This window comes from Canis aureus, chromosome 14 (assembly GCF_053574225.1).
Source record: "Canis aureus isolate CA01 chromosome 14, VMU_Caureus_v.1.0, whole genome shotgun sequence".
NCBI lineage: Eukaryota > Metazoa > Chordata > Mammalia > Carnivora > Canidae > Canis > Canis aureus.
The window spans coordinates 39,631,790-39,652,143 of record NC_135624.1 but is presented as its reverse complement, the minus strand read 5'-3'; the positions used below and the strand labels follow the sequence as shown (position 1 = coordinate 39,652,143).

General features: G+C 58.0%; 1 protein-coding gene across 14 annotated transcripts in view; it reads left to right on the top strand.

Annotated features, from left to right (window-relative positions):
• The window catches only part of TSNARE1 (t-SNARE domain containing 1), a 146,594-nt gene that overhangs the window by 64,626 nt on the left and 61,614 nt on the right, over positions 1-20,354 (top strand). For 10 of the 14 annotated variants that reach the window (XR_013351973.1, XR_013351972.1, XR_013351971.1 and 7 more), the window contains 4 exons: positions 4,958-5,048; positions 8,111-8,185; positions 8,645-8,704; positions 18,948-19,109. Coding sequence is in view for 11 of the 14 variants with exons in the window: in XM_077847460.1 (XP_077703586.1) it covers positions 4,958-5,048; positions 8,111-8,185; positions 8,645-8,704; positions 18,948-19,109 (388 nt within the window). In the remaining 3 variants the exon portion in view is untranslated. The remainder of the gene's footprint in view (positions 1-4,957; positions 5,049-8,110; positions 8,186-8,644; positions 8,705-18,947; positions 19,110-20,354) is intronic. The other 4 variants (XM_077847462.1, XM_077847453.1, XM_077847461.1 and 1 more) reach the window with 2 other exon arrangements.

Below are 20,354 nucleotides of genomic sequence, written 5' to 3'. Positions count from 1 at the left end.
CCGCCAGCAGCGCGTCCTCACCGACGCCAGTTACGTGTCTGTGACTGTAGCCACCTGCTGGATCGAGGGCTCTCTCGCTGGGATCTGATTTGCACATCCTGATAACGACAGGCATGTTTTCACGGGCATATTGACCATTTGTACACCTTTGAAGGCATGTCTGTTTGGATCCTTTGCCCATTTTTGAATTGGGTTGTCTTTTTTTTTTTTTTTTAAAGATTTTATTTATTTATTCGTGAGAGACAGAGAGAGAGGCAGAGGGAGCAGCAGGCTCCATGCAGGGAGCCCGATGTGGGACTTGATCCCGGGTCTCCAGGATCACGCCCTGTGCTGAAGGCAGGCGCTAAACCACTGAGCCACCCAGGTTTTTTTGTCTTTTTATTGTTGAGATCCTCCCTCCTTCTAGAAGCTTCTTTCAGCCTGTGCAGCCTGTGCTCTCCTGGGCTTTTGCCGTCCCTGGTGTGGGTCATGCGTCGTCACTCTCCTTTGCTGGCTCCTCCTCGTGGTTCCAGCCTGTTTCCTTCTCTTGTTTCCTTCCCATGCTGGGGGGCCCACACCCGGGCGTTCCTGTGGCCAGTGCACGGTCCACTGCACAGGGGCGGCTGGTGGCCGTGGGTGCCCCTCACCTTCACCCGGCCTGGCCCTCCTGCTCAACCGTGTCTCCTCCCCGCTCTGCTCCTCCACATTAGCTCCTGGGCCTGAACCTGCAGGCCCTCTAACCGCTGATTGCCCGCCCTGGCCACGCTTTGTGTGCGATGCTGCCCTCTCACGTACTCCTCACCCTGCCTCCTGACCCCCGTCAGTGGGGCGGCTCCCCTCCTGCAGACTTGCCTGGCCACCTGCACCTGGGGGGCACCTGGTCTTGCCGGTGCCTGCTGTGAGTCCCAGCCTGCGGGCGCTGGAGGTCCCCTGAGCCCCTGGGAGTGCGGCATGGGGTAGGCGTCCAGGCTGATTTTGTTTTTAGCACGATTACCCAGTTAGCCCAGCACGGTTTGTTGAAAGGATTATCTCTTACCTGTTGAATACCTCAGTACCATTTCCAAAAATGACTTGAGTGTGTGTGTGTGTGTGTGTGTGTGTGCGTGTGTGTGTGTGGCTCTGTTTGGGTTCTGTTTCATTGGTCTGCGTGTCTGTGTGGCGGCACCGTGTTGTCCTAATCACCGAGCTTCTGTGGTAAGTCCTGGCACCACTGGTGGACGTCTGCAGGTTTATTCGTCTCTTCTTCAGATGGTTTTGGATCCTTCTGGTGCTTTGTATTTCAATATAAGTTTTACAATAGCTTATCAATTTCTGTTGTTTTCTATATTGTGTTTTAATTTTAATTGCGATTCCATTGAATCCATAGACCAACTTCAAGAGAATCGGCCTCCTAATGATCTTGAGTTTTCCAACCTGTGAATATGGTCAGAATTTCTCTGATTTGACATTCTTCTCTTCCTTTTCAGCAGTTCTGTATAGGTTTAGTATGCAGGCCTTGCATATATGTTGTTCAGTTTGTTGTTACCAATTTTTATTACACAAATTATTAAATTTCAGTTTGCAGGTGTCGGCTGTAGGTACGCAGAAACATACCTGGTTTTGTACATCACCTTGTGTTTTGGGATTCTGTTAGCTTTTCTTTATCCAGTAGGACAAGTTCTCTTCCTTGTTCTAGTTTCCTAGAGGTTTTATAATGACTAGGTGTCAAGTTTATCATACGCTTTTTCTGTGTAACTCAAGATGGTTTTCTCCTTTTAAAATTTATCCTGTTGATATGATAATTTCATTCATTCCTTTTTGAGTATTAAGCCACCCTGCATTCCTGAGATGAAATTCTCTTAGTCATGATCCGTTATTCCTTTCATGGGGGTAGGGGGGGAACCCATCGGTCAGGGCCAGGCAGCCAGGGCCATAGGAAATCTGGAAATGGGCTGACTCCATGCTACTGGGTTTTTTTTTTATTTAAAGATCTTATTTATTTATTCATGAGAGACACAGAGAGAGGCAGAGACACAGGCAGAGGGAGAAGCAGGCTCCCTGTGGGGAGCCCGGTGCAGGATTCGATCCTGGGACCCCAGGACCATGCCCTGGGCTGAAGGCAGATGCTCAACTGCTGAGCCACTCAGGTGTCCCACATGCTGCTCGTTTTAATAAAGAGCCCCATAGAGCCCCACTCACAGCATGACAGGGTGTCTGGTGCAGACACGAGGAATGAGAGCCGTAGACGCCATGAGTGCAGCCCTGGGAGGCGAAGCAGGGCTCACCAGCTCACAGCACAGAAGACAGAAGGCTAACATCTTAGTGGCTGCCTCCAAAGCCAGCACGTCAGTCACAAAGGACGCAGAGTGAGCATACAGACGTAGTAAAGTTCATTAACAAATAAAACATAACAGAAACCAGTAATAGAAACAAAAAAAGAATAAGAGAGAGACCAAGATTCCAGATCCAACATGACAAGACTGATTAGGAAATATTATGAATCTATTATGACAACAAACTGATATTTCAGAACTAAGATGAACCAGAAAAATTTCTTGAAACACACGAATTCTCAAACTGACTCCAGAAGAAAGGGAAAGCCTGAGTAGCTCTCTGTGTCGATCTGAGGGCTTCCATACATCCTTACAGATGGTCCCACAAACGCCCAGGAACACATGGCTGCACCGTCAGGTATTTGGACAGAGGTTGTAGCAGCACCATGCGTGCCCCCAGGACACAGACCAGGCGCTCAGCTTTCCTAGGTCAGTGCTATGCTGATGCAAAAACCTGAACAAAAACTGCAAGAAAAGATAGTGCACATTGCTCGTAAACAGAGTAGCAAAAATCCTTAACAAAACATGAGGACATTGGCTCTCATGATCCCTGAAAGGGATGGTCTCCACATGCTGCGCTGTGTCCTAGCTGGAGGCTCCGCAAGGCTGTGGGCGCAGCAGGGCGGGGTGAGGGCACTTGGTGACGAGTTCCCTGTGGGAGGTTGGTGGTGATAGAGCAGAAGTAGAAAGGGCAGTTGGAGTAGGGGCGAGTGGGGTGCGGGTGTGCTCCCCCGGGGGAGGTGGCCTCCGCGACTCAGGCCCTTGGCCCCTGCCTCGTCCCTCCAGTGTCCTGTGTCCAGGCAGCTGTTCCTGGTCACAAACCCTGGGCCTGGCTGCCCGTTCCCATCCTCGGTGGCGGCAGAGGTAGCAGTGGGGCACAGGCAGGGAGGTCACAGGCAGGGAGGTCTGTCCAGCTCGGTGAGAACAGGGGGACCATGTGACACGAATGGGGACCATGCTTCCACTGGAACACGCCGCAGCACCAGAGAGCTCTGGGGTTTGGAGAAGGTGGCCCGACTCCCATGCAGGACGCCCCAGCTACGGGGTGCCATTGGGTGTGATGCAGCGCTGGGCGTCGGGGCGGCCGGGAGTCTGGTCGGGGCAAGCAGGAGCAGTGGGCGAGAGGCGGCCCGCATCTGGGTCAGTGTCTGGGTGTCGTGTGGCTCTCAGGAAGGAGAGGAGAGAGGCTTTGGGAAGGGCGGCCCCAGGACTTTTGGCCGGAAGGACTAGAGGGTGGGAGTTGCTGGGGGTGAGCCCGCGGTGCAGCCGGCTGGGGGGGCGCAGGGCCGGTTTTGGCATGTGGAGTTTGAGACGCCCCCTGGACAGCCAGCTGGAGGTGCCCAGCGGGCTGTGGGGGGCTGGGCGAGCCGAGGCCCAGGCGAGGGTGTCTGTGGGACGGTGACGCACACGAGATGTCAGGCCAGGAGGTGAGCACGGGGAGAGGCCTGAGCTCCAGGCTCAGACACAGGCGGTCAGGGGGGCCTACGCAGGGAGGGCCCCAGGCAGGTGGCCCCTCAGGCAGGTGGCCCCACGCGGGGAGGGCTCCAGGAGGGCAGAGTATGCCCGCCTCCACGGGGTGGGTGGGAGCGTGGGGGCCGAGGGAGGAGGTGAAGCCCAGGGGACGGGAGGCTCCGTGGTGGCCCCCGTGTGAGTGGATCTGAGGGGAAACCACACGTTCTGCAGTTTGCCGTAACCTGTTGGAGGGCTGGTGGTGCTCAGACGCCTCCCAGGCTGGCCTAGGGGCTCCTTCCCATCCCGCGGCCCCCACCCTTCCCCACGGACAGCCCCCGCACCCCGACTCCATGCCACTCCCTCTGTGAGGCCCAGGGCAGGTGTCAGGCACCCAGGCCCAGGTCAGATGGTGCCCCCACCCCCAGCCCTGCCACACGGGCCCCGCAAGGAGCAAGGGGGGCATCAGGCTGCAGCTGGAAGGGTCAGGAGGGCTCTTCTGTGGTGTCTGCTGGGCCCGAGGGCAGGGTTTGCCCACCGCAGGTGTTACCCCTTCCCCAGGGAGCCCGGGGGTGGGGAGCAGGGGTCAACTGCAAGCAGGTGAGGAGCTGGTCTTCTCAGTTCCTTCAAGGTCACGCACAGAACCATAAGCTGGGATCTGGGGAGACCCTGGGCTCGGCCTCCAGCGTTTTTGGGTCTGGAGGTGGGGGTGTCATCGCAGCCCCTGGAGGCCGTCCCGCTCCCGCAGCTTGCCGACCCTGCTGACCCCAAGGGGGGCCTTTCCCCAGGGAAGGCTCATGGCAGGGCCTCCTCAGAGGGGCAGGCACTGACCCCCAGACCAGAGGGCCTGCGTGGTGGGGGTGCCGCGGCTGCACGGGGCGGGGGTCCTGACTGGGGCACCTCACCTGTGTCGTTCTCTCCCTCCTTCCTCGCCCCTGTCGCTGCCCTGCTTCTCTGCTCCCTGCTACCTTGTCTGTCTGTGGGTGTGTCTGTCCCTCTGGGCCTCCGATCCTCATCTCCCATGGCTCTGGTTCTTCCCTTCCCGTTTCCCCCTCCCCACGTGGTCCCCTGCCCCCTACCCCCGCCACCCTCTGCCGCCCCCACCCCGCATCTGCCACGACTTCCCCTGCCCGTGGCCCGTGGCCGACCCCTCCACCTGTCCCCACCCTGTCCCGCTCGCTGTCTTCTCTCTCCCGCCTCCACCCTGCCCGCCTCAGGCACGCGGCGCAGCAGGAGACCAACAAGACCGTCGCGGCCAGCACCGGCGCCGTGAAGCAGATGACGGAGCTCCTGCGGGGCTGCTCCCGGGTATGTGGTCCTGGAGGCGGTGGGGGGCAGGAGGGTGGGGCCCGGGGAGGTCGTTGGGCCCAGGGTGCCCGCGCTGCCTGGGTTTGGCCGGTGAGCTGCACAGGCGGCGCTCGATGTGCGAGCTGGGCGCCCACTGTATGCTGGGCGCTGCCGTGGTGTCCTGGCCGGGTCGTCTGAACAGACACACACCCTTCCCCCTCCCTCACCTCCGTGCCCCCCACCCTGTCACTGCGGCACTGCCGTCCTCGCCCATCATCATAGACATAATCGCCGTGGGCACAGTTGCCACCATACTCGGTGCCACAGCTCCCTTCAAGGCCCTGATCCTCATCCCATCACCTTGTGCCCTCCCCCACTGCGGCCCCTCCACATCCTCTTCACTCTTGGCCTCTTACTTCCCTCCACCCCCCTTTGCTAGGTCAGCACATCCCCATCTTTGTTATCCATGCCCTATCCCGTTCTCCAGAGGTTGGGGGGCACGTGTCACAAAATAGATACTCTCAGCCCCTCAGCTATCCTGCGCCAGGGGCCGTGTTCATGGTGCCCAGGGCGCCTTCCCGCTATATCAGCAGACTTGGGTGCCTGCCCAGCCTGGGACGCTGGAGTCTGGCCTCTGCAGACAGAGGTTGGGCCGTGGTGTGGAAGGTGCACAAGAGCTTCCGGTGATATGTCCAAGAAGCTGACGCTGCTGCCACCCGAGGACCGCGGCGGTCCGCTAAGTGAGAGAGGCCAGTGCAGAAGCCGCATGCTGTATGGCCTGGTTCGTGTGAAGTGTCCAGAAAACGCAGGCCTGTGCCGACAGCAGGGGTCGGGGCTTGCGTGGCTGGGAGAAGAGCTGGGACGAGCCACGGGGGCCCCGAGGAATGACTGGGGTGATGGAAATGCTCTGAAGCCAGCTGGCGGTCACGGCTGCACAACTAGCAGTTATGAACCGTGAAGTCAGAATCGTGCGTTCTACTTAGGAAAGTTAGGGTGCACTCTAGTAAACAAGTAGGCCCAGCTCCAGAGGCTGAATTATGTTTCGATTATTGGAATATGCCAGAAGGAGCATCGAGGAGCAGGGGTCTGCTGTCCATGACGGGTGGAGGTGTGCCTGCCAGCCCTGGGACGGGCACCGCGCTTTACTCTGTGCACGGTTCAACCACGGCCTTTGGTCATTCAGGACGACACGCAAGTGCCTGGTCCCGGACGCTGCTGGAAATGGCTGTGGCCCTTCGACGGAGGAAGAAGCACACCCAGCAGCAGCGTCTACACGGCTTTCTCGGTCCTGGCACTGGTGTGCGGCTTCTCCCTTGTGGCTTTGCTCTTTGCCCTTGGCCTCTGTGGGCTCCACCCATTTGTTTGTTGACTCTTCTGAGAGCTTGTCTCCGGCCCCTCCCACCCCTCCCACCTCTGTGCACATTGGGCGCTCCTGGCCATCCTTCAGCAGGTGCCCTGCCTGAAGCCTTGCAGCCAGGGAGGAATCTCGGCTAGATTGCAGCTCTGAGTTGTTTGGGTCCACCGTCCACGCGGTCACCTGCATGCACCACGACGGCTGAGAACCAGTGCTTGAGTTCCTTGGGGGTTGACTGACAGGGATCGCTTTTAGCTTAATGTGTCCTTCCTTTTGTCCCCACCCATTACCCACCTGTCTGTCCGCCCATCCGCCCACCTAAGAACCCAGCAGACACTTATTCTGTGTGAGATGCTGGGGGAGGACACAGATGAGGTCCCCTGGGAGGTCTCCCCCTTCCGAGGTAGGACAGTCTGCCCAGGAGGGGCTGGAATTGCTGACTGCTCCTGCAGAGAAGAGACTGTGCAGTCACATGGGGCTGCTGCTGGATCACACGGCCGGAGGGCACTGAGAGATCCTGAGCCCTCAGCACTGCCCTGGGGCACGCATGTGCCACTCACAGGGGCCTCCCCTGGATGCTAACCAGGCTCTACCAAGCTGCAGTCACACGGGGACTGTGAGGCCCCACTGCCACCAAGTGCCCCTGAAAAGTGACCTTGAGAGAGCTGGTGCCCCTGCACCGTGGCCAGGCTGTAGTGCAGCTGTAGCTGTTGTGTGGGGGCTTGCGTGGCGGTGTTGGCGGTTGGTGGTAGAGGGGCGAGCCCCAAGCCCAGGGGCTGAGTTCCTGTTGGAGGTCGACAGAAGGCCCCCCCCCCCCGGCAGGGGCGGGCTGTCTGTGACTTGAGATGCAGGGTCCCAGAGGCAGACGGGGCCCTCCTGGGAGGTCAGGGGGGTGGGGAGGGTGCCGGGGCAGGAGCCCACAGGGGAGGAGCAGGAGCCCACGTCTTTGTCATGGTGCAAGGGCACTGGGCATTGGTGTGGCTTTGTGCTGGTGCTCGCGGAGAGACATGACGGTTGGGGGTCTGGGCGGCTCACACAAACCCCAGCAGGCAGTGCCTGGTTTCAGGGCTCACTTGTCCGTTCCCTGGCTTGGCAGTATGTCCTGAGCATGCGCTCTGTGCCAGGTGTCATTCTGGGCACTGGGGTGCATTGGCAAACGAGACGTGAAGTCCTGTTTTGGTGGAAGGGTGGAGGCTGTGTGTGTTGCTGAGTGCCAGGCAGTAGAGGGAGGTTGGGTGAGCACACTTCTGATGCTGTGATTAGCTGCAGGGCCCTGGGGTCAGCGGCCTGGCTCCACCACCTGTGTGGCCGTGAATGGGCCACTTAGAACTCGGGCTGAGGCCTCCTGAGCTGTCAGGTAGAAATCATAACTCTTGTCACCTGAGTGAGTCATTGTGGGGACCAGACAGACATGTGTGTGGTGCTCCATGGCTGGTGTTGAGGACGTGTGTGGGATCGGGTGGAGGGGGTGGGGTGTCTACAGCGGGCTTGCGGAGCCAGCAGCCCGTGCTGGTGTGTGATGCTGTGAGCTGTTGGGGAAGAAGGAGACGGGGATGAGCCAGTTCTGACAGCAGAGCAGTGATGGCGGTGTGAGGCTGAGATGGACAGGAGGGGGCGAGCGCAGCCAGTGCCCTGAGGAGGGGGGTACGAGAAGCACTCTGGGGATGGAGGAGGCCACGGGGCAGGAAAGGCCTTAGCTGCCTTCATAGCCCATGTTCTCTCTTTGCAGCAGGAGTGTCTGCAGCTGGACCGCCTGAAAACCCAGCTCTCAGATGCCATTCAGCGCTATGGCGTGGTACAGAAGGTGAGGCCCCCCAGGGGGTGGTGGTGGACCAGCTGGGTGGGCCTCGGGCCCATGGGCTCCCACTCTGGGTTGGCCTAGTGTGGCTCCATCCCCCAGAGCAGAGGAGGGGCCCAGCCTGTGGACGTTCGGTAGTTACCAGGAGCCACAACCTCCGACCCTGTGTAGTGAAGGAGATTTACCTTCGGGTGCTGCCTGGGAGGCATCTGGCGGGTGGGAAGACCGGGCGTCCCCTGTTCTGACAGGTGAGGACACTGAGACCCAGGGCTTCAATGTGGGAGGGGGACATCCACCCGATTGTCGGCAGAGCCCAGCCCGGCACCCAGCCTTCCTGAGGCCCAGGGCAGCTCCATCCTGTCACGGAGCCGAAGGTGTGCTCTGCTGCCGGCCATTGTCCCCTCCTTGGTGCTCATCTGACCCCTTCTTCTCTCCTCCCCACCTTTTCTGTTCTTCCTATTACAGAAAATTGCAGAAAAGTCCAGAGCACTGCTTCCCACGGCCCAGCGGGGTGGCAAACAGCAGGTGGGTGCTGAGTGACAACTGTGTCCGTGCGCGTCAGGTGATGGCACCACATCCAGGGCCCTCTCTGCTCAGGGCAGAGCCTGTGGAGGCCCCGGCCAAGGGGGTCTGACGTGATGAAGAGCCTTTATGAAACTGGCATTTTGACCTTAGTTCTCTGGCACAGGCCCAGCACGGAGTACCAGGTGCTGACAGTTCCGCTTGCTCTGCGGGACCATCTTGTACCCGACTGGCCCTCCTGGGGGTGGAAACCGGCCCTCCTGGGAGTCCGCCTGGAGTCCTAGAGGAACGGGGAGACAGTGTCTGATGGTGTAACAGCTGAGAATTTTCCAAGAACTCCTGTGATAAACAGGATAAATTTACCCTGACTTGTATCATCATAAAATTTCAAAAACCAAAGACAAAGATGAAAGCCCAAGACAAGAAGTCACGTTATTTTTTGTGGAGCGACAAGACTTATGCCCAACTTCTGAGGTGGAAGCTGGGGGACGACCAGGAGGCATCTTTAAAGCACTGAGAGAAAGAAATTGCTCACGTGGAATTCTACATCCAGTGAAAATACTTTTCAGAACAAAGGTAGAACAAAAACATCTTTAGGGAAACATAAGCTGTGGGAACTTATCACTGACGAATTCTGACAGTAGCAGAGGGAAGGTGGTCCCAGGTGGATGTGCAGCAGCAGGAAGGGGAGGCACGTCCTGGAAACAACTGACACGTGGACTCATCTGAGCTCATCTTGGCTGTTGAGTAATGCTCTCTACCTGTGGGGCTTCGACGCAGAGCAAGTGGAAGAGCTTGCGAGCGGTAGCCCGGGAGGAGTGAGCTGTGTGAAATCATGCAGTGTCTGCATCCTAGAGATGCAGTAGGAGCCCCAGCCTGTGGCAGCTGGCAGTAAACCAGAGGGGCATCTTGTGTTATGCGGGTGATGCTAAAGGACAACACAAGAACATGAAATACAAAGTAAGCTAAAGGAGTATATGAAATGATAAAACAAGCCTGACTGATTTGAAAGAAAGCCAAAAAATAAAAAAATAAAAAAATAAAAAAACAGGAAACAAGTTGTAAGACGGTAGATTCATACCAAATTTGTTTATAACTCTATTAGAATGGCCTGGCCCCTCTGATGATGGGGCACAGATTTTCAGACTTGGTTAAATATAAATCCAGAAAAGGAGGGATCCCTGGGTGGTGCAGCGGTTTGGCGCCTGCCTTTGGCCCAGGGCGCGATCCTGGAGACCCGGGATCGAATCCCACGTCGGGCTCCCGGTGCATGGAGCCTGCTTCTCCCTCTGCCTGTGTCTCTGCCTCTCTCTCTCTCTCTTTCTCTCTCTGTGTGACTATCATAAATAAATAAAAATTAAAAAAAAAAATCCAGAAAAGTGTGAGAGTTAGAGGATGGAGAAAGATACACCGTGAAGCCACAATGCAAAGGCGACTGGTGCCCCGTGCCTGTGTGAGGGTAAGCGACTCTCTTCCTGCACACATGGGCGCGCCTGAGAGGACAGCATGGCCATTCAGATGTAGGACACAGTTCTATATCTGTGCCGAATAACATAGCTTCAAAAACGTAGGACAAAACTGATAGTAATAAAAAGAAAAACAGTAAATCCACAGTCACGGGTGGAGATGTAACACAGCTCCAGAAATGACTGATGAAGGAAACAGGAAAGCTCAGTGAGGATCTAGACGACTCAGCCGGTGCGATTAGTGAGCACACTCCTACCAGGAGTCGCTTACGACACAGTAACCAAGCGCAGGAGAGTGTGCGTTCCCGCCAGGTGCACAACGCGTGCTGGACCTTGAACCAAGCTCCGCAGATTCCAGAGGGTTGACGTGACCCCGAGTACATTCTCGGATCGGCGTGATGAAATTCATCTATGATAACAAAAAGGCAATTTCCAAGGTTGGGAATGAAAAGAATACAATTTGAAGGAACCTGTGAGTCAGAGAAGAAATCACAGTGGAAATGAAACTATCGTGAAGTGAACAACAAAGAAAATGCTACAAATCCAGGCTTGGATGCAGCTACAGCAGAGCTCCAAATGCTTTCTTCAGAAAGAAGAAAGTGTGAAAATCACAGAGCTAATTCTCAATCTCAGGAAGCTAGAAAAGCAACAACAAACTAAATTCTAAGAAAATACATAGGAAAAAGCAGAAATCAGTGTAATATATAAGAGATGTGTATTGGACAAATCCAACAAAGTCAAAATTTGTCTTCGTTTTAGAAGGATTAAAAAATCCCCCAAGATTAGTTTTGATACAGAGAGAACGTACAAATTACTAGGATTGAGAATGACAATGACTAGATCATGGATGCTACACACCAGGAAAAATAGAAGCATGAAGATACTATGATAGAATTTATGTCAGTAAATTTGACAGTGTAGGTGAAATATATATATATATATATTTTTTTTGTTTTAGAAAAAATGTAAGTTACCAAGACATACAGAAAATCTGGACAGGCACCTGGGTGGCTCAGCAGTTGAGTGTCTTCCTTCGGCTCAGGGTGTGACCCTGGAGTCCCTGGATTGAGTCCCGCATCAGGGTCCCTGCAGGGAGTCTGCTTCTCCCTCTGCCTGTGTCTCTGCCTCTCTCTCTGTGTCTTTCATGAATAAATACATAAAATCTCTTAAAAAAAAAAAAGTCTGGAAAGTCCAGTATTTATTATAGAAATGATAAAATCAATAATTAAATAATTGGCATTGTTAGAAATCTTAGCAAGAAAACTTCAGACCTAGATGATTTTTAAAAAGATTTTATTTATTTATTTATGAGAGACACACAGACATAGGCAGAGGGAGAAGCAGGCTCCCTGCGTGGAGCTCGATGTGGGACTCGATCCCAGGACCCCAGGATCACGACCTGAGCTGAAGGCAGACGCTCCACTACTGAGCTGCCCAGATGTCCCCAGACCTAGAAGATTTTATTGGTGAATTCTTTCAAACACTTGAGGAATAAATGTTAACAGTTTGTACAAACTCTTAAATAAAATTTAAAAAGGGACCACATCCCAACTTGCTTTACGAGGCCAGCAAACCGTGATGCCAAATTCTTACAAGGGTGTCACCAAAAGGAAAGGAGTGCGTTCTCTTGTGAGCATAGGAGCAAAAAACGTAACCAGACCACTCACAGGCTGGATCTAGCAATATGTAGAAGGGTCACACGTGGTTACAAAGCAGGGCTTGTTCCGGGGGCGCACGGCTGCTTTACATTCAGAAATAACCCACCTGAGCTGCCACGTTCCTAGAGTAAGAACATCCACTCCATCATCTCAATAAAGCAAGAAGAAGAGCACTTGGTAAAATCCAATGCCCACCGAGGGCTCTCAGCAAGCTGGTGCGTAGGAATGCCTCTCATCTGATGATGGGCGTCTTCGAAAGCCTTGCAGTCGGCCCCACACGTACTGCTGAGCTGTTGGAAGCCTAGCTCCCGAGACTGAGGACGAGACTCGGTGTCTGGTCCTTCTCTTCCTCGCATGCGGGAGGGCGCGTCCAGGGCACTGTGACCGGGGACAGAAGTCAGAGGTGTGGGAATTAGGGAGGAAGAGGCCGCATCAGAGACAGCACCGCTGCGTTATTGGAAAGGGCGAATGAGTCTGCAGATAAACTCCAGGCTCACAGTGATTGTAACGGGCCGTATACGAGGAAACACCGTGTGCGCCCGCGGAGGACAGCGCGCAGATGAAATCCAAAAAGCGATGCCCAGCATCCAGGCTCAGAGGAAGCCTTCCAACAGCTGTTTGAGCAAGGGCGCCGCCGTGCCGTGGGGATGGAGGGTCTGTTCCGGGCTTGACGTTGCACTGGCCAGGGTTTGAACTGGGAAAGAGGACCCCGTTGAGAAAATGGCAAGTCCAAGTCCAAATACTCCTACTTTTGCATCTCGGAATCACCAGGGAAACAGCGCATTCAGTCCCCGCAGAGACGAGCCAGCAAGATCAGCTCCGCGGGGGGCATGGTCCCCTGTGGCCAGCGGGTCCCTCCTGGTGGTTGACGCAGGGCCATCGGCTTGCGCACATCCCTCTTGCACCGCAGCAGAGGGTCCCCGTCCCCTCCCCTCAGAGACAGGCGCAGCACTGGGCTTGGCCAGGTGCCATGTGACCGCCCGATGCTGTAGCAGAACAAAGGAGTCTGCGCTGGGTCGGAAACAGGGAAAGACGTTGTCATACGTGGCAGCAAGCCTGGCACAGCTGCGAAGCCTCTGCCTCTTGGTGAGAAAGTGCTCCAGGCCGTGGCTGAGAGGGGCCAGGAGGACAGTACGTGCACAGGATGGCCATCGCCAGCAGGTCCTTTACCGTAACCTACCCCACGCACAAGAAGCACTTCAGCTGGATCGTGGACCTACACGTGAAAGATAAGGCAATGAAGCTTCTAGAAGAGGCCATGGGAGTCTGTCTTCACATCTTTTTGGTGAGCAGACATTTCTTACGTGGAAGAAAAAGTACCAAGTGTAAAGAAGATTAGCTTGACTTCCTTAGGTTAACACACTCTTAACTAAGTGAGGGTAAAGGGAACCCGCAGTGTGACACGTGTTTACGTACGCGTGTCTGGAAGGGACTGATGTCCGTATTAGGTAAACATCTCTCACAAATCAACAAAAAGACTACTCATTTCAAAAACATAAAAAGGCAAAAGCCTTAGGCACGTCTTAGGGGGGGCCCATGTGGCCGGAAAGTGCAGGAGTGTGTGCTCAGTAGGTGTCACCGGAAGCAGGCCAGGTGAGCCCATGATGCCTGGTCACTACACATCCCCCTGCGCCCACAGAGCACTAAAAGCAGCAGACTCGTGGCAGGATACCCAGTGCTGGGAGGATGCGGGGCACCTGGAAGCCTGTGCACGCCCCATGGGAGTGCAAGTGGGTGCCTCCCCTCTGGACACTGAAACTCTTCCCGGATTCACATGTTCTCTCTCCCGTGACCTTGCAGTCCCCGCCCCCTGAAGGGCACGGCCGGTGGAGATGCACATGTGTGTTCACCCGAAATCCCACAGAAGGACGCTCGTAGCCACTGACACGCAGCAGCACAGCGCTGGGAAGGCAGCCAGCCCGCGGTGCCGCGGCCAGATCATTTGTGCTGGTTTCACGCACGGAGCCTGTAGCGCCACAAAGAGCCAGCTGTCACCAGCAAGGCCCACCGGCGTGATCTCGGAGTGTGGAATCAACGAAACCAGAGAGGACAGAGGTCCAAACCAGGCCAACACAACGGGCAGTGTTAGGAGCCAGACGGTGTTTTCCGTGGCTGGGGGCAGCGTGATGGCCGGGGGGCTTGAGGGGCGCGTTTGGGGTCCTGGCAGCATTCTGTGTTGTGCCCGGAAGTCTTTCCTTTGTAAGAATTGAGACCCATGCACTTGTGATTTGTGCATTGGACTGCAGACGTGTCGTATCTCAGTAAATTTTTTTAAAAAGGAAGAAAACAGTTAGTAGTGTTTCTGAGAAATTATAAAAGATTAGATGATTTCCAGGAATTTTGCAAACTGTAAACAGTACGATGACATATTACCCTATTCAGCACAGGGATTGCTGTGGTACTGACCTCGCAGACTTTGGGGCTGCTGTCTGCAGGCTGGCGGGCCTGGCGGCAGTGAGGGGCGCCCCCTGCCACCCACTCCCACCTGAGCCGAGCGCAGGCCGTGGCCGTGAACAGGTCAGCCCTCCCGAGTCGGCCCTCAGGGCCGTGGCCTGCGGCAGCCTCCCCCAGGTCCACAGTCCGTCTCAGACCCCGTCAGGCCCAGCCAGCGGGCAGTGCCAGGTGTGTCTGCACTGGCTCCTCCCCTCGCTGGGGACGGTCGGCAGTCTGCGCTGCAATCAGCCGGCTCGGCGTGGGTTTCCACCAGAGCTCCGCGTGTTCGCGGCCACAGCGGGAAGGACGTGCTTCATCTTCATGTGTTAGCTGGAAATGCGTCATGCTTCCCTGTGGGAGCAGGGTGGGTGGGTGAGCCCCTGGTTCTGGGCGCTGGTGCTATTATTTCATATGGGTGTCAGGGGAACGATCACCGTGGTCATGCCAGTTCTGACATTCTGGGCTCTGCCGGGTGTCCAGAAACTTCCATCAGCTAACAAACATTTATTACTTGGAGAAATTGATGACTGGCCTCGGGCTGCTAAACAGGAGTGGTTTTCCCAAGCCTGTGACTGGCTCGCACCCTGACCCCTGCCCCTCCACCGGGGTCATGGAGATTCCTGTGCGGAGCCCGGGGTCGGAGTGCGCGAGAAAGTGGCCCGTTTCCCAGAGCCCCCGAGAACCCGGGGAGCCTGCTGCGCATCCTCCCGCCTCGGCTCTTCTCACGGGAAACCGCTCTCAGCTCCACGGCCCGGCAGTCACGTTGGTTTGTGGGTTTCTTCCGTACAGAGCGGGATCCAAACCATCAGCCCTGGAGGGAGGAGAAAGCCGTCTTTGTTGGCGGCCTCTCGAGCTGGAAAACCATCACACGGCTGTCCCCTCCGCGCTGGCCCCAGCGCCTTGCCAGCAAATCCTTAATCCCCAAATTGGGCCTTTGTGAGGAGAACAAAGGGGCGCTTTCTGATCCTTTCAGGAGATCAGGTGTCCATGCCATTTCTCGTTGCCCTGACTTGTCATGAGCCGGGCCGCTCGGGGAGGGCTGGCCCATACCTGTGCAGGTGAGGGTGTGCAGGCTCCCTTGGCCGTCAGCCGCCGGGTCACTTCCACAGAGCCCCAGACTCCAGGGAAGGTTACACGTAATGTCCTGTGATGCTCCCGTCGCCCAGCGTATCTGACCGCTCTGCTGATTGGTCTCTCCAAGTCGTTGTGGCTTTTCCAGTTCCTTCTGCCACCCTGTCACCCAAGGCAAGCCCCGAAATCTTGTCGAGCCCCTCCTACGTGTGTCTGGGCAAGGGGCCAGGATGGAAACACAGGGCTGGACATCCGTCATGCTCCTCCCTCTGCAGGCTCCACTCCGTGGAGTGGCCTTCTTGCACTTCTGTCCTGGGGTGCACAGACGAGGGGCCCTCGAGCAGCTCTCACCATGGGGATTGTCAGGTGTACCTGAGAGGCTTCCCGAATGCCTCCAACCCAGTGGAGTGGCTGGCTTTGTGACCTGGGACAGGCCCCTGGGGCGGTGGTACCCATGCTGCTCTTGGGGGGGGGTGCCAGCATCTGTCCCGCAGCTCACCCACACCGAGGGCAGCATAGTCCCTCACGGCTTCCTGTCGTGCTCCCGTGGGCACGTCATCTTCATGTGCACCTGCTGAGACAGTGAGGTGGTGTCCTGTTCACTCCTTGCCCTGACTCTGGGGCGGGGATGTCAGCCCCGTTCTGTGGGGGTGGGGACTGGGGAGAGGAGAAACTAGGGAACTGCCAGGGAGGCACAGCCAACGAGGATTGTGCCCTGGGTCTTGTCGTCTGGGCCGAGGTGCGAGTGGTTAGCAAGGACCCCCACAGGGTCCCTTTTGGCAAGAGCGAGTGTGTGTGTGGTGCCTGGCTGGGAGGCAGGACAGGCAGACTAGTGCAGTGGTGTGGTGAGGGCCTGGGGACGTGGGGCCGCTGTCCCATCCTGCAGATGAGGACACTGAGGCCCTGAGAGCGCGGTGTGGGCCAGAAGCTGTGGCTCGGCTCTGTGCCAGCCGCTCCTGCTGCTGTCCGCTGGGCACCGCTCACTTCCTCCCGCCCACACCAGGAAGGGGAGGTGGTAATTGCCACCTTGGACCAGTATCGCTTGTCAACAGATTTTTTAGATCTTTTATTTTATGTTCATCTATTCACGTATTTATTTCTGTAAAGGCCTCTGCCGACTCTGGGGGAAGAGGTTCCACCCATGGTAGTGTGCTTGGGGGCAGAGCATTGGCTTTGGAAGGAGAACTGGGTCCATGGGGGCCTCACCATTCCCCCTGGGGGGCCCGTAGCGCCGTCCTCTGGACCTGAGCGTGAGTATGCCCACCTTAGAGGACGCCAGGGGCGCTGCACAGGCACCCGGCCTCCCACATTGCCCCTGCCGTGGCCACTGCTGGTGGTGCTCCCGTGGCCACTGGGCCTCCTGCAGGCCTTCGTCAGAACTGTGCGAGTTGTTGTTTGTGTGCTGTGGTTTCTGTGCCCAGCCAAGTCCATCTGTCCCTTTGCCATCTGTCCGCAGTATCTCAGGCCTGGCGCGGGGAGGCCAGCGTGTGTCCTGAGCGCCCGTGGGTCTGTGGGAGAGGTGGTGGTCTCCCTGCTGCCGAGGCCAGCTGAAGGCTGCCCGGTGGGCCATGCTGGGCCGGCACATGGCCACCTGCCACGTGGCCCTGAGTGGCACAGGGGGGTAAGAAGGTGGCCTTGTCACAAAGGGAAGGGACAGAGCAGGCAGGTGGTCACCTCAGAGGCCTCCTTCCGGGCTGACCAGCGTGGAGTGTCCTGGAGACGTGGAGCCTGCAGAGGGAGTCTGCATGATGGATGTCCAGCCCTGTGTTTCTATCCTGGCCCCTTGCCCAGACACACGTAGGAGGGGCTCGACAAGATTTCGGGGCTTGCCTTGGGTGACAGGGTGGCAGCTGTACCTGCCGTCTGTCCCTGTGCCGGTGCGCTCTCTGGGCAGGAGGAGGGTGCTGTGGGCAGAAGAGGAGCCCAGGAGGCCTGGTGAGGCTGGGGGTGGAGTCAGCCGGGGGCGGGGCCAGATGGGGCAGAGTCGGCCGGGGGCGGGGCCAGACGGGGGCGGAGCCAGCGGGGGCGGAGCCAGCCGGGGGCGGGGCCAGATGGGGCGGAGCCAGCCGAGGGCAGAGTCAGTTGTGGGTAGAGTCAGATGGGGCTGGAGTCAACCGTGTGGTCAGCTGGGGCAGAGTCAGGCAGGGGCGGGGTCAGCTGGGAGAGTTTGCTGTTAGGTGGGGGCGGAGTCATCTGGGGGTGGGGTCGGCCAGGGGCGGAGTCAGCTGAGGGGGCGCCCAGCTCCAGCCAGGGTCTGTTCAGCGGGGCCCACCTCCCCAGGCTCCCGCGCACCCCGGCACCCGTGCAGGGTCCTCTCCACGTCCAGCCCTGGAGCCCCTCTGTGTTGGAATTGGGGCCTGGAGCCCCAGATTCTCGTCCTGCCTGTTCCCGGGCTCTTGGCTTCAGTGTCCTTGTCTGTAAAATGGGCTCAGCGCTCCTTCGCAGAGCGCTCGGAGTGTCAGAGACCCCCGGCTCCAAGGAGCTGTGACAGAGTGCAGGGTCGCTGGGTGGCTCTGCCCATCCTCCAGCCTTTTGTGTTGTCCTTTGATTTCCTTCTCCTACACATGCACACGTACACACATACACACACGTATGACATCCCTGCACCCACACGCCCCACCCCTGACCTGAAGCAGAGCTCGATGGACTTGGGGGTGCGTGTGAGCCTTTGCCTGGCTTTCTGATGGGGTCAGGGGTTGAGGCGGGCACATGGTCATCTTTGCTGTGGCACATTTTCTGCATGAAGCCACCGCTCTGGAGTGGGGCCCGTTCCCACTTCCTGCACCCCTTCAGCTGTGGGGTATCCGGAGTCGAGACAGAGCCCCACAGGCATCCCTGCTCTCTCTCAGGACCTGACACCTGACTCCCAGGGGAGGACATTGCCTCTCCTGTACTCAGTGTCCTATCAGAAAGCAAATAGTTAAGTGAAGGGAAAAGCCTCATTTTATTGAATTCCAGGATTTGGTAAATTAAAGCAATCAGTACAGAATGGAGTGACGTAAAGCCCTCTGGCTCCTCTTCCCCGGGGCCCGGTCTCAGCGAAGGCGTGTGCAGGACACGCAGTCCCAGGTGGTGACTGTGCCCTGCCGTGTGGGAGGCCAGGCCTCCACCTCACGCCCCTGCCTGGCAGCTAGACCCCGGCTGTGACCTGAACGGGCTCTTGGCGGGCTCACAGCCCCTGTGAGAAGCTGCATTTGTGTCCATGCGTGAAGGGGTGTTTCTCGGGTGTTGGCAAGGGCAGGGAACACGAGGAGCCGTCCTCCAGCAGGGCTGTGGGGGGGCCTACCGAGTGTGCCCCAAAGCCCGGCCTGGGATGGCCCGGGGTGGGCACGGGGCATCTGCCTGACCTGACCCTGATCCCTGCAGCAGGCCTGCGAGCATATCCCCTGCCCCCTGCAGCAGGGCAATGGCCCTGTGGTCGCGGCCCCCCGTCAGGGCTGCAGAACCTGGACTGTAGGTCCACACCCCTCCCGAGAGCTCTGAGTAGGGGGCGTGCAGAGCCCTGGAGGCCCCTGAGGCCTCGACAGGGAGCTGCCTGCCGTGAGCCGGGGGAGAAGCTGTGCCCTGGGCTGGGTGGCAGCAGGGCGCACCGGGGCTAACTGCTCTCTCTGTTGCCAGCAGAGTCCCCGGGGCCCTTTTGCTGAGCTGCCTGATGATGAGAAGATCTTTAATGGGGGTGACGGCATGTGGCAGGGCCAGGAGCAGGCGCTGCTCCCGGAGATCACCGAGGAGGACCTGGAGGCCATTCGGCTGCGTGAGGAGGCCATCCTGCAGATTGAGGTGAGGACCTGGCCTGGCCGGTGTGGGGGGTGTGATTGTGTGTGTGACTGTGCCAGTGGCCCTCGTCCCTGCATGCTGGAAATGCACTGAGAACACGGGGGATGCGGCTCTGCCAACAGTGGGGCCCGAGCCTCCTGAGGCCCTGCGAGTGGCCGTGGGTCCATTCTTCCCCCTGGGTCTCCTCATCTGCCCCTGGAAGTTGGAGCTGCTTCCAGGGGTGAGTTTCTGGACACATGTCAGAAAACAGCTTCTTGTAGAAAAACAGGAACCCGGGCAAGTTGGTAAAGTGAGTCACCAGCTCAGGACCTTGTGCTGTGTTTGTTGTCCCACCCTGAAAAGAGGTGGATGCCCCCACCCCCGCCCAGGGAGGCGGGGTTCAACCCCTTACCTCTGAGGCCCCCACCCCACCTCGCCCACTGCTTCCAAGAAGCCCCCTCTTCGCACCTTCCTGTTCCTCCTGGCAGGAGGCAGCGTGCGACACGGGCTGCTCACTGTGCTGGGAACGCGCATCTGCGGCCCTCCCCGTTGGCTCGGCAAGACCGGCTTCCCACAGCCGCTGAGGAAGGGGTAGCGCATGGTCGCCCCTGAGGACGCGGGGTGCCAGGGTCCCAGGAGGCAGGAGGGGGGGCTGCTCCTCTCTCTTTGGCTCGAGAACTGAGGTCCCTGTAGGAAGGGCTGGGGAGACCCCTGGCACAGTCTGTGGATGCTGTGGAGAAGGGGCAGAGATTGGGAGGCCAGGCGGGCGGGAGTGGGTGCCACGCTCGAGGAAGGTGCCGGGGAGCTGATGCCACCCACCCAGTGCTGGCCCCAGGGCCGTGAGGACGTGGGCGGGGTGGGGGCTGACCCTGGGCGAGGCCAGGAGCCCCTGAGCAGGGGGCCCCCAGAGGGCGGAGCTGTAGGCTGAGCTCAGGTGGCACCTCAGCATCCTGCTGGCCGGGCCCTGGGGAGACCCCACTGTGTGGATCACGGCGGCCCCCAGGACGGGGTTCAGGGGAGCCCCTTGTGTGAGTGGGTCCTGGGCAGAGGGTGGGCTTTACCGGGGTGATTGCCCCGTCAGCCAGGATGGAGGAGCCCGGGGCTCTAGGCCCCCCAGGACCTGGGGTAGTGTGGGACCCCCCCCCCCAGATCCAGCCAGTCCCGTCTGCAGCCCTCAGAGCCCAGGGTCAGCAGGGGGACTGCCATGGCCAGCCTCATGGGGAGCAGCTGGGAGCTTGTGTCCCTCTGTGTGGCACGAGGGTGACATGG